The sequence below is a fragment of the Podarcis pityusensis genome, assembly GCF_964106645.2.
Source record: "Podarcis pityusensis genome assembly, chromosome: 1".
Taxonomy (NCBI): domain Eukaryota; kingdom Metazoa; phylum Chordata; class Lepidosauria; order Squamata; family Lacertidae; genus Podarcis; species Podarcis pityusensis.
This window is the reverse complement of record NC_138028.1, coordinates 72,643,668-72,661,629: the sequence shown is the minus strand read 5'-3', so window position 1 is coordinate 72,661,629 and position 17,962 is coordinate 72,643,668. Positions and strand designations below refer to the sequence as shown.

The window sequence follows — 17,962 nt, the reverse complement described above, 5'->3', positions numbered from 1 at the left end:
GGAGTAAAGCCATCTAATTTGGTGGCCATGACAGCCTCCCATAAGAGCAATTCCACAGTTTAACTGTATCTTGCATCCAGATACATAACAGCCACTTACGGTATTTTATTTAGATGTCGGCATTATAATCTGGGTGCCTAAATTTCAAATCCTATATATCCATTTACCTACAGTGAAGTAAAGAGGGTTTAAGCTGCTGTACCTATAGTGGCATCCTGAGCGAGGTGAATGAGGTATATTGCTTTCTGGCTTGAGTGCCTGTGAGATACAGCTAGAAAAATAAGCCATGTGATGAAGCATATGAACACCATTCATTTTTTTACAAACAACCCACAGGAAGGATCATTATAGATGGCATAGACATTGCCAAGCTTCCCTTACAAACACTGAGATCCAGGTTGTCAATCATTCTCCAAGACCCCATTTTGTTCAGCGGAACAATACGGTAAGTGTTATAATCATCATGTAAGTAATTAGGCACGTTCATGATTATGGCCTGCACTATCTGTCACTGTTTGCAATTTGCATGGATTGCTGTTGCAAAATCACTGCTGGCTGCTGCTGGGACTTGCTGTTCCATCTCTCAAAAGGCAAAGAGGAATGTCTTCTATAAGAAAAGGAGCCTGGATAACAATCATGGTTCAATGCATTGTTGTTTTGGATCCTCCCTGGGTCCAAAAATCACAATTCACTGGAAAGGAATTACAGAAAAGACAATTGCAGTATTTCTAGATGGATCCCTCCATCCCATTTTTTCAGTATGTTATGGTATACTGCTGGATTTTAACATGAAAATATGTGGCTAATTACTTGCTGTGTTTACCTGAACACAGCACAAATGATTTATAACACATGATGGTCTACTTAACCTTTCCCAATTATTTTTGTTACTTGGGTTACTGCAAGGCATGTACAGTATGTATGTTGTTGTTGTTGTTGTTTAGTCGTGTCTGACTTTTCGTGACCCCATGGACCAGAGCACGCCAGGCACTCCTGTCTTCCACTGCCTCCCGCAGCTTGGTCAAACTCATCCTGGTAGCTTCGAGATCACTGTCCAACCATCTCGTCCTCTGTCGTCCCCTTCTCCTTGTGCCCTCCATCTTTCCCAGCATCAGGGTCTTTTCCAGGGAGTCTTCTCTTCTCATGAGGTGGCCAAAGTATTGGAGCCTCAGCTTCAGGATACCAAGGCAATCATTACATGTGGCTGCTTACCTCAGGTGTCAAAAAAGCTAAATGGCTTGATGTGATTTAGTTGTTTTTCTTTTTTCACAGATTTAACCTGGATCCAGAAAAGAAATGCACAGACAGTATGCTGTGGGAAGCTTTGGAAATAGCACAACTGAAGCATGTGGTGAAAGCTTTACCTGGTGGGCTAGGTAATAACTCCTTTACCTCTGAGGAAATCCAGCATTAAAAATATTGTTAGTTGAAGTTAAGCTGCATAGTATACCTTTACTGGAAGTGAAATTGTAGAAAATACATTATACGTGATGCATTTATTTTTTTCTGTCCTGCTTTGATCTTGGTCAAACTGGTTTTCAACATTTCTTCAGCACTTCAAGAAGATTCCAGGAAAGACTTAAAATGAACTGCTTCACATGTAACATTAAATCCATGGTCTAGTGCAGGGGTGGGAACTGGAACCACCCAGTGGGCCATATTGTTCTCTCTCTCACTCCCCATGGGCCACATTTAGCATGTGGGTGGGGCTGCCCTGACAGTCACTTGACATCACAGTGTCAGGTGACCCTGTTTTGCATTAAACTGTGTGAACAAATGCACAGCCCACAAAGCACTCTGCAAGATCCAAGACCCAAGTGCTGGCAATCTGAGCCAGGTGAGGGCCAGTGGGCATGGCTTGACCATAGTGGCCTCACAGACTAAATGGGGAGACCTGGTCAGAAGTTACGCACGAGCCTGAATGAAGGAAGCACTCAGAGATGGCTTGTCTCCACGCACCGCCACGACAGGTAGGCTCACATGATGCAGCTGTAAAGACTTAGATAGGCAGAGGAGACTCCACCCTAGTTCCTTCTCTCTCAGCATTTGGCTTCTTTCCCACTCCTTCACTGTTTATTTGTTTTTGAAGCACTACTTTGTTTTTCCTCTTACCATTTCTTCCTCTCAAGTTCTTTCCTGCATTTCCTCTGCCTGAGCACGGGGCTCATAGAGAAAGGCCATCTGTCTAAAGAGAAAACAGAGCACAAAGAGAAGTCATAAGACTGGTGAGGTGCAGGTCCAAAGGTGCTGCTCCCCCACTACCTCAACAATTACTGTTGGCTCTTAAGGCACGTTGTCACTGGAACCCATATATTTTCACAGGTTTCCTCTAAATATTAATTTTATTCCAATCAGATGCCATTGTCACAGAAGGTGGAGAAAACTTCAGCCTGGGGCAAAGGCAACTGTTCTGCTTGGCTAGGGCCTTTGTACGGAAGACAAGTATCTTCATTATGGATGAAGCCACAGCATCAATTGACATGGCAACTGTAAGTTTCTACAGACTGTCTTTACAAATGACATCTCCCTGAAAAGGAAGCAAAATTGTTAATTTCTTTGTTTTTTTAATTAGGTAGTTTGCACACAATGTTTCTGTTTATGCATGTGTGTGAATTAACACAAATATTTGTTAATCTGCTTATGTAGGAAAATATTCTTCAAAAGGTTGTAATGACTGCATTTGCTGATCGAACTGTGGTGACAATTGCAGTAAGTATTGTATTTTGCTGCTGAGATGCTTTTTTTGAATGTGTTATACAATTTTTAATACACCTGTAACATTGTCATCAGCCTGGTCTGTTCGCTCTTGCTTCTAAAATGAGAAATTTCCTTTAATTTTCAATCAATTATATTATGTTTCTCACATCTGAATCAAGACAATTCTTCTTCCCATAACAAAATAAAATGTTGCCAGTAAAATATTATTATTTTTAACATTTCAGGGGGCTCAGTTACAATGTGTTTATAGCCATAAGATGTTTTTGTTTTAATTCAGGGAAACTCTTTGCAACAAACCAAAATGAAAATAGTCAGCTGTGATCCTGGGGACTGCCCAGAAGAGATTCTTGCCTTGGGATTTCTACAAAGCTCTTTCCCAGCAGCAGTTCCCAGATGTCTTGCTTGTGGTTTTTCTGTTTCTCAGCTAGCATGAACTGGGAGCACCATCTGGGAAAACTGCATAAAACCCACTGATCATGACCTGCTATTACCTATTAACTATTTCAGCAGGTGGCATTCTGAAATTGCAGGCTTGAAGAGCATTATTTCTGTGGATAAGAGGTTTTTTAAAAAAAAAAAATAACAAAATCAGTTTCCGCCATGGCTCGGGGGAGGGGGGTCACTATGCCAACGTGTTTATGGTATGCTGAACAGCTTCTATCAGTACAGAAAGGGGACAGAGGATGTTGAGCACAAAGAGGGCTAAGAAGCTCCTAAAAAGGCAGAACCTTCTAAAAATGAAGGATTCTTTTAATTTATTCCCTCATGTTGTGACTATGAAACAATTAAAATACAATAAAGAGCAGAATAAATAAATCAAATTAGCAAAATCAACAAGGGAGTGATGCTTCGAACCGAGTTAAGAAGTAGATTTTAAAAGAGAGAGAGAGAGAGAGAGAGAGAGAGAGATCAAGTCACATTTCACCTAAAGCTTAAAAGAGAGGGAGCCAACTGAACCTCTTTAGCAAGCGAGTTCTACAACAGAACTTTGTTGCTTCTGGAGTAACTATGCCTTTGTGGGTGGCGAGATTGGTTCATATGACAGGAAGCAGTCCTATAGACATTCTGGCTCCCTATTAGGGCTTTTAAGGTAAAAACCAGCACAAATTGTGCCTGAAAACAAATGTAGAGCCAGTCCAAAAAGAAGCTTTGTGGCTGCCTTGATCAATGAAGTGCTAATTACATTCCAGTGAGCAAAGAGATTTTTGGCAGAACTGAATCATTTTTTCCCTCATACTTGTATTTTCTAATAATCTACAAGTATATCTATCACAGATGGTTACATATATAATTATAATTCTCATCCTATCTATTTCATTATTATTTTTTGTAGCACCGGGTGCACACCATTCTTAATGCAGATATGGTTATTGTAATGAAGAGAGGAGTTATTCTGGAATATGACAAACCAGAGGTTCTTCTGGAACAAGAAGACAGTGTGTTTGCTTCTTTTGTCCAAGCGGACAAGTAAATATAAATAAATTAAATATTTGCAAGTGCAATTTTATTATCCATTTTATAATTCAGTAAATTACCTGTAAATAAAAAACAATTTAATAATATAGAGCTGAGTCTCTTCATTGGGGGGGACGGACCAAAAATGGTTTACCTCTTAAGTATGAATACATTGTCCTGCTCTAAGAATTTCTTCAAACAATCATTTTTTTAGTGATTATTGCTTGTTTTTGTTTATTTAACCTGATTTATACCAAAGCTGTGTCACAGTGGATCAAACTATTACAAGAACCACTAAGGTACAAAATTAAGTTTAAACAATGAGGCTTTTAAATAAAGGAACACACCCATCCCTTACCTGAAAGTTATCATTTCAAAGAATACTATATCCAACCATCATTTTCTTATCCCTAATCAGGAGCAGGTAATTCAAAAGGGAGATTTCATAACTATTATCAACAACATGTCCTTATGTGACCCTGTCATACAGATATGCAACACAAGTTAAGTGGACAATGGAAAACAGTATAAAAATGAAAGCAGCCTCACAATCATAGGAGACAGCTCCTAGGAACCCTGTCTTGTACACTCATATGATTTATGCACCTGTTTCATTGACCACATGCAGATCAGGAGTCGGGATGGCATGGATGAGCATGTTTTCCAACTACATGTTCAATGTCACACTGAAAAGTGTTTCAATTAATCCATCAATCAATGGGTGTAGCACTGTTCAGGGGTGGAGGGGAAGTATTAACAATTTCCCAGGTACAAAATATATTATAACCAGCGTTGGGGATCTGAACTATCTCTGTAACATAAACACAACCTTGAGGAAAATCATGTGGGACACTACACAATAAATTAGTATTTCATACACAGGCACTGAAAATCAGCTGTGCAGAGAGGCTGAAAGAAGCAATAAAAGTAACATAAATGGCACCCTCTCTGAGCAAGAACCACAGGACACTGGGATGATAGCTTCCCCTGCAGTGTGTGCCCATCTGCTCCAATATCTGAATCAACCATGCTGATCCTCCGCAAAGCTAAGATTTATGCTCTTGTGCTGATCAAAGCAAAAAACAAAACAAAACCCTGTTTGAAACTGACACAATGAAGCATTACAAAGCAAATTCTTAGGAAGAGTTACCTTCATCCTAACCTCACCCTCCAATTAGTTCATACTGAACAACCTATGTAATATTTTGAAAATACTGTCCCAGAAGATTATGACCACAATTAATTTCCTCAAGATCTAAGCACTTATATAACTTAAATAAGTTAATGATGTGTTAATGACTAAATAAACAATTGAGTAGCATTCAACATTTATGGCTCACAGTAAACCCAATGAAATTACTGGACCTGAGTAAAACTTAGCTGAAGGCAAAACCCAATATGTATACCCTGCTAGATTATATATATTGCAGACTATTAATATTGTGCAAGAACCAAACAATCTCCAATAATATAAATTCGTCTAGGAGATACAACAATGAAAGTCTGTTGCTTCAGTGCTAAATCACAGTTTACTATATTATAACATTTAAAAGAAATGGTATAATATACCTTTGCAATGTAAGCTGTTGAAAGTAGGTCTGATGCACTCTCAAAAATATGTATTCTATAGCAAAATAAGGCTGAGTTACTTATGTACCTGCACAGTTAGTGGTGTTAATTCTAATAAATTCTAAATTACCACAGATAACAGAGAACTGCACAAATTTACAAAGGCAGCCCCATATGCAATTAAATACTATTTTCTATCTCCCTTTGGGGGGGTGCTTTTTAATGCCCTACAAAGTGCTTCAATGGATATGTCTAATGTTAACTGTTTTTACCTTACTTGGAGCATATCTGTGTGCTTGGTATATAATCTTAAAATATCCCCTCAGTGAAAGATGAAAAGAAGTGCCTGAACACTTAAACATCTCAGCAGTCCCAAGGACACTAAAAATAATCAAGTAGCCAGAGAAAGCTCTTGAACTTTACCCAGATCTTCTGTTCAGGAAACGGTTGTGGAGAGCTTGGGCAAACCAATTACCAGTGATAATGGGAACTGTAACATTTGTTAAACAAGGAAACTAGCATTTGCACATAAAGAGACTGGTGCATAAAGGCAGGCAGGCAGGCAGACACACACACACACACACACACACACACCCTCCTCTCATGTTCATTTTAATGAAGTTCATTCCCACTGCTTCTGAGACCAAATGGAATAAGAGAGCACCAACAAGTGAGCAAATATGCCACCACCTCCCTTTCCACATTAATCTGTGTGCATTCTTCCTCCGGGTGATACACTAGAAAGGGGTAGGCACTCCTCCACTGTACAGGTCACGGGTGAGGAGCCTCCAGCCCACAGCCCAAATTTGCCCCAACACCACATGCACCTGCCCCACACACCTGAAATTATATGTGACATCAGTTGTGGGACAGGTGACACAGCTGGATTTGCTACATGACTGAGTTCCCTATGAAGAACTCAACTGTGTGGTTGATCCCTGAAGAAAGCAGGGCTGAGGTCACCTCTGAAGTGATCAGCTGCACAGCTGAATTGATGGCCTCACTCTTGCTGACCTTGTCTAATCCTCTTTTAAGCCATCCAAGTTGGTGGCTGTCACTACACCTAGTGGGAGTGAAGCCTGTAATTTAACTATGTGCTTGCTATGTGAAGACTTTTTATCTTGTCTCCTGGCTCTTCCAACATTCAGCTTCTTTGGACTGCCCTGAGTACAGTGGTACCTCGGGTTACAAACACTTCGGGTTACAGACTCCACTAACCCGGAAGTAGTACCTCGGGTTGAGAACTTTGCCCCAGGATGAGAACAGAAATAGTGCAGCAGCGGTGCGGCCCCTTTAGCGAAAGTGCATCTCAGGTTAAGAACGGTTTCAGATTAAGAACGGAGCTCCTGAACACATTAAGTTTGTAACCAGAGCTACCACTGTATTAGGGAACAACTCTATCCACGCCATGTCTAATCTCATATACCACTTACTCACCATTTCTCAAAATAAAAAGCCCTAAATATTGTTACATTAGAGAGAAATTGTTCCAGACTTCCTCTCTGTTCTGCACTGCAGTGAGTGGTTGGTGCTTGATAAATAAAAGAGGCAGCTTATCTGAGAAGGTGCACTGAGCAAGAGTTCTAGGGCTCTTTGCATAGGAACATTTGATCCCTCCTCCCTGTCGTCCATCATGGCAGCTAGGAGGATGGGCATGTTTCGCCTGGAAAAGAGACGGTTAAGGGGAGGAAGACAGTGGTCTTCAAAGATTCACTGCTTCTGCACCAAGGAAGGGCCTGGTCCATATAGGAACATAAGAAACTGCCTTGTACCACGTCAAACCAACGGCCTAACTATCTCAGTAATGTCTACACTGGTTGGCAGCAGCTCTTAAGGGTTACAGGCAGAAGACTCCCCGGCCACACCTGGAGAGGCCAGGGACCGGATGTGGGACCTTTCTCTTGCAAAGCAGTCGGTTGCTGTGCCAGGGCCTTGCCTAGATAAGCGCCAAGGTCCCGTGCAACCCCGTGACCCTATTCTCCCTTTTTGCGCGCCCTGCTCCTTCGGGCCGTTGTTGTGACTGCGCGGCCCTCCCACCATAATGGGGCTCCCTTGCGCGACAGCGTGGCCTGGCGAGCGTTCCGGAGAATCAGGACCCAGGCGCCGCCGCCAGCGGATTTGCCTCTGAGCGCGCCTCCTCCGCTGCCGCCGGCTTCTCCAGAAGGCAGCTCAAGGCAGGCAGGCAGGCAGGCGATCCCGGCTTGCGGCGGGCTGGTTGGCTGCGAGAGCGAGCCGCGGAAAGGCGGCGAGGGCTGTGATTGGCGTGCGCAGCTGGGGGAGCGCGTCGGGCTTGCCGAGGCGGGCGGGGAAGGGGAGTCGGCCAGGGCAGGCGGAGGGGCGGCGAAGGAGGCACAGCGGCAGCAGCAGCAGCGATGGCTCCCTCCGACAGCGTCCCCGCCGCCGCAGCCACGGACCGGGGGCTGTAGGAGGAGAGCGCAGGCCCGCCATGCTGTCCAGGAAGGGCATCATCCCGGAGGAGTATGTGCTGACCCGGCTGGCCGAGGATGTCCCGGATCCGTCCCGCTACCGCGCGCGGGAGAGGAGGGCCCGCTTCGTGGGCAAGAACGGCGCGTGCAATGTGGCCCACAAGAACATCCGCGAGCAGGGCCGCTTCCTGCAGGACGTCTTCACCACGCTGGTGGACCTCAAGTGGCCCCACACGCTCCTCATCTTCACCATGTCCTTCCTGTGCAGCTGGCTGCTCTTCGCCATGGTCTGGTGGCTCATCGCCTTCGCGCACGGGGACCTCGACCAGAGCACCCGCCAGCTCCACCTGCAGCCGGGCGGCGGCGGCGGCGACGGGGGCGCGGAGGACTTCGTGCCCTGCGTGACCGACATCCGCTCCTTCACCTCGGCCTTCCTCTTCTCCATCGAGGTGCAGGTGACCATCGGCTTCGGCGGGCGCATGATGACCGAGGAGTGCCCCGCCGCCATCCTCATCCTCATCGTGCAGAACATCGTGGGCCTGGTGATCAACGCCATCATGCTGGGCTGCATCTTCATGAAGACGGCCCAGGCGCACCGGCGCGCCGAGACGCTCATCTTCAGCAAGCACGCCGTGATCGCGCTCCGCCAGGGCAAGCTCTGCTTCATGCTGCGCGTGGGCGATCTGCGCAAGAGCATGATCATCAGCGCCACCATCCGCATGCAGGTGGTGCGGAAGACGGCCAGCCCCGAGGGGGAGGTGGTGCCCCTCCACCAGATCGACATCCAGATGGAGAACCCGGTAGGGGGCAACAGCATCTTCCTGGTCTCCCCGCTCATCATCTGCCACGTGATCGACAGGAACAGCCCTCTGTACGACGTGGCCCCCGACAACCTCCACCACCACGAGGATCTGGAAGTCATCGTCATCCTAGAAGGGGTGGTGGAAACCACCGGCATCACCACTCAAGCCAGGACGTCCTACTTGGCCGACGAGATCCTCTGGGGACAAAGGTTTGTGCCCATCGTGACCGAAGAGGATGGGCAGTACTCGGTAGACTACTCCAAGTTTGGCAACACTGTGAAGGTGCCCACCCCAAGCTGCACTGCCAGGCAACTGGAGGAAAACCAGAGCATCCTGGACAGCATCTCCTTGTCACCTCGGGGCACTATTAGGAAAAGGTCTGTCAGGTTAAAGCCCATGTTTTGCATATCCGATGAACCTTCCTGACACATAGATTCAGCTCCTGTATCGGACACAGCAAGCAAACAGGGGACCCCAATGTGTTATTCAGATTGTGGTTCCACAAGGTAGGTAAGATATCGTTTGGTGCAAGACAAATGTGTGATTCAGGACATCTAAGGAAAACTGAGCTTGAATCATCTCCCTTTTACTTTCTTATTTATTTGCACAAACACTTGGAGAGGATAAACAATCTGAACAGAAAGTCGCCTTTTTTGAGAAATCATTTTCTATGTATTAAGTTGTATTATTTATCCATAGATTTGATATGTTTTTAACTCTTATTATATACAAGCATCTCAGTTCCAGTACAGTAGTAAGTTAAGTAGGCCTAATAATAAAGAAATAACTTATTAGTATTTATGATAAAGAGAGAGGCTGCATACACAAGGGTGCCTGTTTACACTGCAGTGCTTTATGTCTTAAATAATTATTTAATTTAATCCATAAATAATATTGCATGGTTTATTTTAATTGCACTGAATTAGGTGATGTATAATCTTCATTGGCACTCGTTAACTTCGTAATTTAATTCAACTGGAATTAAGTTAATGCCAAAAATATTAGACAATAATAAGATATAGTAGTTGCAGGTGGGGGTTGCAAACAGGAAAATGAAATGTCTTAAGTGTGTTTATTACTCTGTCACATCCAGCCTCCAAATCCTACATAACCTTATAAGCTTTTTATTAGTGCTGCCTGCTACTGAAATTGTAGGTGCATTCAGTTTTGACTCAGTTTAATTTGGACTAAGGAATTAGATCCTTCATCTTAATTCAAACTCAGTACCCAATATTGATCCTTCTGACGTGAATAAGTAGAATGTCATTTTAAAATAGTGGAAATTTTGTACAAAAATACTTTCTAAGATGATTTGTAACGTAACAGGCAAATAAATAACAATATGCAAGCAGTATATTTACGCCTCCTTTGAATTCAAACCATATTTGTCAATAAATGGCAACAGCAAGATAAAGCCATTTGCTGGCAACACAATTTGCTTGCCTGCCTGTGATAACAAATCCAGACCTTCATGTGACAGTATCATCTATAAACTTGCAGTAATGTTCTTTGTTTTAATAGAGTTAGACAATACAAAAGACAGCCTAGTAGACAGAGTGTCATTCTAGGGCTTTGGATACCCAGGAACAAATCTCCACTCACCCATAGGGTTCGCTGGATGACCTTGGGCCAGTCAATACTTTTAGCCTCACCTACCTCACAATGTTGCTGCAAGGAGAAAAGAAAAGAGAGAACCATTTGTACAGTGTTGAATTCATTGGAGGAGAGGCAGGATATAAAGAAAGTACATAAATTCTTATTGCCACTTATTTGGTACTGATTAATGGGGACAGCTCAGTGACTGCTAATAGAAAAATCACACTGAACCTAATTGTGGCATTTACCACACCAAAAATGATAATGGAACAAAACTGACAATCAGAGACTAAATCAGTAAATGTGCTTAGATTTTAACTAATTTAATCCAAATAGATGCAATGAAATTAGATCAAATTAAATCAAAATTCTTCAAACTGATCTTATTTAAGTTACTCGATTGAGTGACTATATCGAGTTATGGATCATATATGTATTAATCAAAATGAGGATATTACCTTATTTTACCAAATAAAACAGTGTGGGAAAAGGAACTGTAATTCAAAATGTAAAGTCTTAAATGCATGTTACATGAGCATGTATGTACCTTTTAATACATTTGCATGCTTTTCAGATATTTGCTACACAAGCAAGTGTGGCATAGCTGTGCAGTCTCTGCACAAGATCTAAACAGAAACAGTATGTGGCATGGAATAAAGCAGCAAAACAAAGCTAATGGTTTTATATTCTGGTAACAGAAAAATTAAAAGCTACACATATTTTTTTAAAAAAACCAGTAGTGCTCAAATGCCTGTTATTATGATCACATTGTTTAATACAGTTGAGGATTGTTTTGATATCTCACCTTTATGGTTTGCTACATCTGTGTAATTTCTTCCAGCGATGTAAGTGCTCTTAATCTCTTTACAGCCTGCCTCTACTTATCCTTGTTTAATTGTAAAAATGCCACACAGATTTTGTTGATTTCAAATGAAATAAAATTGCTTTCATTCCCTAAAGTGCCCTTATTCAGCATCAAAATGATGTTTGTAAGGTATACTGAAATGTAGCTTTAACATCTAGGCTGCAGTTCATTAACCCAGAACACTTGGGTTTAAATTTATTTTAAACTTCTGATTGGGACAAAACAGGTTGTAATCTAACTGCACCTGCTTTGCCAATTTGTGGAATTGGTTTGCATGCTGAGACACTAGGGAGGTTGCCTTTAGTGGTACTCTAAAATGTAAGAGGTTGCTGTATTGTTGCTGAGTTAAGCAGTGAGATTTTAAAACAGCTGTTAAATCAAGCATGTGATATAATTCTCTCATAGGTCTGGATGAGGATGTGCATGAGGCTATTCATGCAACTTTTTGTGTCTCCAATTGCTTGAGGAAATCTATATATTCATAGATTCCCTTTGTCATGTGTATCATTAGCTGGGGAACAAGGAAGGAGAAATTTAGAATAATTGCTCTCGGGGCCCAGTGCTACTGAGGTTGTTATTGCAAGAGACCTGGCTTTATATATTTCCAGAATGACAGATGGCCAAAGAAATGGATAGTCAAAAATATGATGACAGACAGGAATAACATTTGGGTCATTGCTGAATTTAAAATTTCCATTCTCTTTCTGTCATATTTTAAAGAAAAATACAAAACTATAATGACAAAATATGTTAATACACATATTGCTTCCCTTTGTTAACAAATAAGTTGATAACTTTAGGCTGCTATCAGATATACACTTACCTGGGAGTAAGTCCCACTGAAATCAATGGGGCCTACCTCTGAGCAGATATGTGTAGGACTGCCCTGTTAAGTAAACAGCAATAAATTTATTCCTTATGAATTCTGGTTATGTGTATTCCTTGGGTTCTTTATTTGAAGTCTTAATAACAATATACTAACCCTATTCCTCCCTATGCACACTTAAGGTTGTTTCCTTTTTTTCTATAATATCAGAGGTACCATTGAGGAAAGCAAGTAGATAGTCAAACCATCTCTCCCAACATGGTTCAGGTCATATGTTGTGATTTCTCAGGGGTGCCTTCTCTGCCTTGCCAACTCCCTTGTTCTGTACCAGGTGTGAGGAGCATTCGGCCTTCCAGATGTTGATGAACTACAGTTCCAGCAATCCCTGCCCATTGGCCATGCTTGCTGGAGCTGATGGGAGTTGTAGTTCAGCAGTTCTGAAGGGCCCAAGGTTCCCCGGACCTGTTTTGCATGCTCACAATATAGGTTGGGGCTATCATCCCTTCACCTCTACCACCTATACAAATCACTGAACAATCCTTCAGGGTTAGGAAGCAATTCCTAACTGATCTACAAGTGGATATTGCTACACGCCAAAATGTAAGCCCCACTCACTATGCCTAAGTAAGTAGCACAAGTGTTTTCAATGTGTATTCAATGTGCAAGTGCAAATTAAAGCCAAGGGAGAAGGTTGTGGTATGGGTATGCTGACTTTGGTCAGTGGAAAAGAAAACTTGGATAACAGGGTTGTTTCAGCTACGTCATTCCATTAGGTGGAGTAGGATTAGTTGCCTTAGATTTGGGATGTCATAAATGGGAAGCAAACAAAGTTATTTATTACTGTTGCCTTGGATACTGTGCACCTTGATGTGAGGAGAGTGCCATTCGCTGCTCTCCTTCAAGCAGCAAAATGATTCTAGCCAGACCTAGAATGAGAGCAGTTGTTCTGGCTTGCAAGATGACTGTGGACACTGAGCACCTGTGAAGGATACTTGTAGAGAGAGGCATTAGTGCTGGTGAATAGATTTTGTCACACAATATAAGGACTGGTGATGAAGGATATTTTCAAAAGCTGTCCACAGGGACTTCTCCCTTCAAAACTAATGATTATTTTTTTCCTGTGAGAAGAATAAATGCAGCCCATGGGTATCTTCTGGGTGAAGGGTTTGGCCCTCATAGCCATTTACACAGAAAAATATTAAAATGAAGGAGCCAAGTTTTTTCCCATATCCCTTGTCCCAACATTTCCCAAGCCTGGCTCCTCCCTTCTCCTTCAGGTAATTCTGGGCACCAGCTCTTCTCCTCCTTAGTTCAGGTATTAAAAATCCACTAGCACCCCATTCCTGATTAAAAAATGACAACAGAAATGTCCACAGAACTTCCCATTTCTGGGGCTGCTGCAGTCAAAGCTCAAATGGCAGCAACAACAGATGGGTTCCTTTTCCACTTAATTCAGCTCATAACCTGCACCAGTCCAGTCCATAAGATATGTGAACAAAACCCCACGGTGTCCTTTCACATGTCCAGTGACATGTGGGGAAACTTGTCATGTGAATCCACCCTTACACTGTATAGTGTGTTGTGCTTCTACAGTTAGCATCTCTTTCTCCCCCCTACCCCCCCCCCCCGGTCATTCAAAGTATTACTTCACTGTAGCTCTGGTAACCTATCAATTAGCTCAGTCCACAACCCAGTTTAAGGCATACTCACCATCTTAGTTCCGTGTAACGATGTACCTTCTTCTGTTATGATAGCGTCTGTATTCTTAACCAGCTTAGTGATAGAAATTGAACAAAGGGCGTATTTGTCCTGAAACATCAAAGTGCTGTCAGCACAAAAGGTGGCAAATCTGCGAAGACTACCCCTGGCCCATAAAAAAAAAGTCAACTTGCTTTTCAACTCCAATTCTGTACACACTTACACAGGGGTGAGTCCCACAGAACCTGGCACTAAGTACTTCTGAGTAGACAGGCAAAAAGTTGCACAGTTAGTTGATATTATTATTATTATTATTATTATTATTATTATTAATTATTATCAAAATTGATTCAGCCTCACTTAGACCAAAATTATTTTAAATCCAGACCTTATGTGGGTTGTTGATCAGCCTGGTTTATTCCTGAACTTACTGTATTACAACCTCACCTGTCTGACTAGGGCATGCAAAGCCCCTGTAGAAAGTTTGGATAAATGCAATTATAATTTGGTTTTATTGACTCAAATGCCCAAGCATCACGTCTCTGATAAATATATCCTCTAAATGTAATGGGAACATGTCAAAGAAGGAAAGAAATATAAAAAATGTGCTTTAAATAAGATTGATTTAAACATCATTTCTGTCCTAAGGTTCTAATAAATGGCATGCAATTTGAATAAGAAAAATGGCTTGGAACGTACCATCTCATGCTAAAATGAGAAATGTATCACATGACTTTTCATTAATTTCAAATTAATGGTCTTTTAAATGCAAGCCACAAATATGCTTTGAGGGATGTTCAGTGATTCATATTAACATAATCTGAAAAAGCAATATAAATGCCATTGCAAGAAAGCACTAGACAGTGGTTTTATGAAATGTGGTTCTGATGCCAAAAAAGCACACACAAACATAAATGTGAAATTAATTTCACACAGAAATAGGGTTGCCACTTCCTTTTTTCCTGTGCGAAACATTGCAACTGAGCATGAGACACTTAATCTCAGGGTCGTGGGTTTGAGCCCCCCATTGGGGAAAAGATTCCTGCATTACAGGGGATTGGACTAGATGAGCTTCGTAGTCCCAACTCTATGCTCTTTGAAGCTTCTCTCATCACAGCATTTGCATGCCTATTGATTTTGCATTTCTGTCTATGATGCACCTGCTAAATGCAAGAGTCCTGGCAGCAGGAGGGGTAGGAGCAATCCCACCAAAACCTTCCCCCCCACCCAATGGGTTAGTAAATCAAGGGATTAAAAAGAATTCCAGTGAGGAGAGGCAAACACAATACAGACAAAGTTATATCAGTTTTTCATCAGCTTCTATCAGTAAAGAAAAATATGAGCTTTTAAATCCCAATATAATTAAAGAAAAACCCAAAGCTTTGCTACACTATAACTCTGTATCCAGGAAGGGTGATATATCCATGGAAGGAGGCTTGTGGAAACAGATCTCATTTCTAGATTGTGTATTTGAATGCAAAAAAGTGCTATATGAAATGCGGGGTGTTCAACAATACCCACATCCAGCACCTAAGGCTGAAGACGTGGGCAGTGCCAAGGAGAAGATCAGCTATGCCAACTCTGACAGCACTAATCTATTTGGAGTGTAGGGAACTGAATCCAGGCCTATCTGTTCTCCCTGTTGACAGCAGCAACTGTCCATTTAGTTCTGTTGCTGCAAAGATCCTCATGTACATTAGATACATACTTCAAACTAGAAACGTAACTTGCCTTGATCCGTTAGATCAAGAGTGGGGCAAAAGATGGACGGTTAAACTATGCTTGGCAAAACAAGGCAGAATCTGTTGCTCTATCCTGCATACCTTATAACAACACCATGCAGAGGACCAGAGAACATCCCTCCTCTGAAAGATCTACAGTGGTACCTCGGGTTACATACGCTTCAGGTTACATACGCTTCAGGTTACAGACTCTGCTAACCCAGAAACAGTACCTCGGGTTAAGAACTTTGCTTCAGGATGAGAAGAGAAATCGTGCTCCGGCGGCACGGCAGCAGCGGGAGGCCCCATTAGCTAAAGTGGTGCTTCAGGTTAAGAACAGTTTCAGGTTAAGAACGGACCTCTGGAATGAATTAAGTACTTAACCCGAGGTACCACTGTATATGGTTGCATGGCACAACTGTGTGAGGATAGGCAGGAGAACAATGAAGAGTTTCTCTTCCTCCAAGCAGAGGGGATAGAATGGAATCTAGGGCGCAAGAGCACAGGTACTCCCATTGCATCAGAGCTGGCAACCTTGCTCTCAGTTTGTTGAGCTCCGGCCTCAACTCAGTGGCATAGAGCCAAAGTTGGCATTTAATTGTTGGAGCCTTAAAGCTGCAGAAGTTCGGAACCAGTGCCATAAAGGCAAATCTGGCACCTCAGGAGCCCTTGAATGAGTAGCCAAGGCAGATTAAATAATGAGGTCAGATTCGGTATGGCCTTCACAAGGCAGAACATTTATGAGAAAACGGAACACATTAAAAGTCTGTGTCCTTCGCTGTGCAGCTCCTTCACAGCAATATTTCCGTCTGCTGGAACAAACTGAAAGTCTGCCAGTGGAGGAGGAGATGATTGAGGTGTCAGCACACACACACAAAATAAACAGGAGAATTTTGGCTTCACAGAATTCAGCAAGACTTCCATTATTGCTTGCTTCACTAAAGACAGCACTTCTGTGAAGGGCAGGAGGGAAATTCACAACTACTTGCCTCCTCATGAGTTACCAATGCGAAGAATCCAGGTTCAGTGAAATAAGATCACAGTTGTTCAAGCCTTTGGTATGTCCTCAAGAAGATCTCCATGTCAGAGAAGTGCCTGTCTTCAGTGAGCTGTCTCTTGGTAGCCTACTGAGTAGTACTAATAATATATAATAAACACAAGGCTTGTTTATTACATAGCATTACTCAGTTTTTATAACCGCCTTTTATTGTATCTTTTATTGAACTGTTGCCTGCATAATGCTTGTTTTAGTACTGAAAAAATCCCCACAAAGGTATTGCTCATAGTAAAATCATGCATTTGAAAATTTTATATAAATTTTATTCCTGGACTGCAAGGTTCCAATGCAGGTTCCTTCCACCTCCTGCATATGAAATATTTTCATAGTATTTTTGTAAAAGAAAATCATGAGGTTCAGAATAAAGGGACTCAAGAGTTTGAGGCTACTGTTTTTATCTTGATTATTTCATCATTTATAGAGTATTGGCTGCTAGTTGCAAGTCTTAAAAGCAAGACAAGTAAACAAAAATATTTTCTTGATCTAAATCTGCTTCAACAGATTTAATGCAACCATCAGCCTGTGAACCAGATACAGCCCTTGAATATTTTATTTTATTTTATTTTATTTTTATTTTTTTATTTATTTATTTATTTATTATTATTATTTGCCTTAGAGGCTCCACAGAAATCTTTTCAGGTTGTAAGCGATTTCCTACTAATGTTTAAAATTCTGAAAGAGAGTGCCATCTAGCGGATTTCCCCTCCATTACTAACATACTATCATAGAAGAAGTGGAATCAGTAAAAGTTCTACCTCCCTTGGAGTTTTACCGGTAAATGGTGCAGAGACTATCCTAAATGGAAAATGACTACCCCGAAGCATGCCTTACTGAGGCATCATTCTGGGGGACTAAAAATTAGGCAGGGCAGACAATGGAGAGAATTTTCAAGCAATCCTTGCACTCTGAGCTATGGCAGCTTTGCTTCAGGGGAAATCTAGTTGGGAGAGCCAGTTGGCAAATTCAAAGCAGTAAATGTTTAATGGACTCCCTCTATGATTCTGTGTACTATTTTTGATTCAGTAGCAAGATGGGATACATGTTACTAAATGGCATGCCCTGTCCCAGACACAGGCTATTAAAAGACAAGAAGAGATCGAGAAGGAATTTATGGAGATTGCAAGCTTCGTGAATCTTCAGATAAGGGGAAACTGCAAACACCCATTCAAAGAGTGAAGCATGATCAACTTTTAAGGATGCTAAATCAGGTGTGGTGCCAGATTGAGGT

At 42.1% G+C, this 17,962-nt stretch overlaps 2 protein-coding genes across 5 annotated transcripts in view; both read left to right on the top strand.

Moving 5' to 3' along the window:
• The window catches only part of ABCC8 (ATP binding cassette subfamily C member 8), a 60,209-nt gene extending 55,927 nt beyond the window's left edge, over window positions 1-4,282 (top strand). For all 4 annotated transcript variants that reach the window (XM_080998535.1, XM_080998534.1, XM_080998533.1 and 1 more), the window contains 5 exons: window positions 337-445; window positions 1,273-1,376; window positions 2,356-2,489; window positions 2,647-2,709; window positions 4,052-4,282. In XM_080998535.1, the coding sequence (XP_080854661.1) occupies window positions 337-445; window positions 1,273-1,376; window positions 2,356-2,489; window positions 2,647-2,709; window positions 4,052-4,189 (548 nt within the window). In that variant the 3' untranslated portion in view covers window positions 4,190-4,282. The remainder of the gene's footprint in view (window positions 1-336; window positions 446-1,272; window positions 1,377-2,355; window positions 2,490-2,646; window positions 2,710-4,051) is intronic.
• Window positions 4,283-8,059: 3,777 nt separating this feature from the next.
• KCNJ11 (potassium inwardly rectifying channel subfamily J member 11) lies at window positions 8,060-11,289 on the top strand. Its single transcript, XM_080999436.1, has one exon. It carries the CDS (start codon window positions 8,189-8,191, stop codon window positions 9,395-9,397), a length of 1,209 nt encoding a protein of 402 aa, XP_080855562.1. The 5' UTR covers window positions 8,060-8,188; the 3' UTR covers window positions 9,398-11,289.
• The last annotated feature ends 6,673 nt before the right edge of the window (window positions 11,290-17,962 follow it).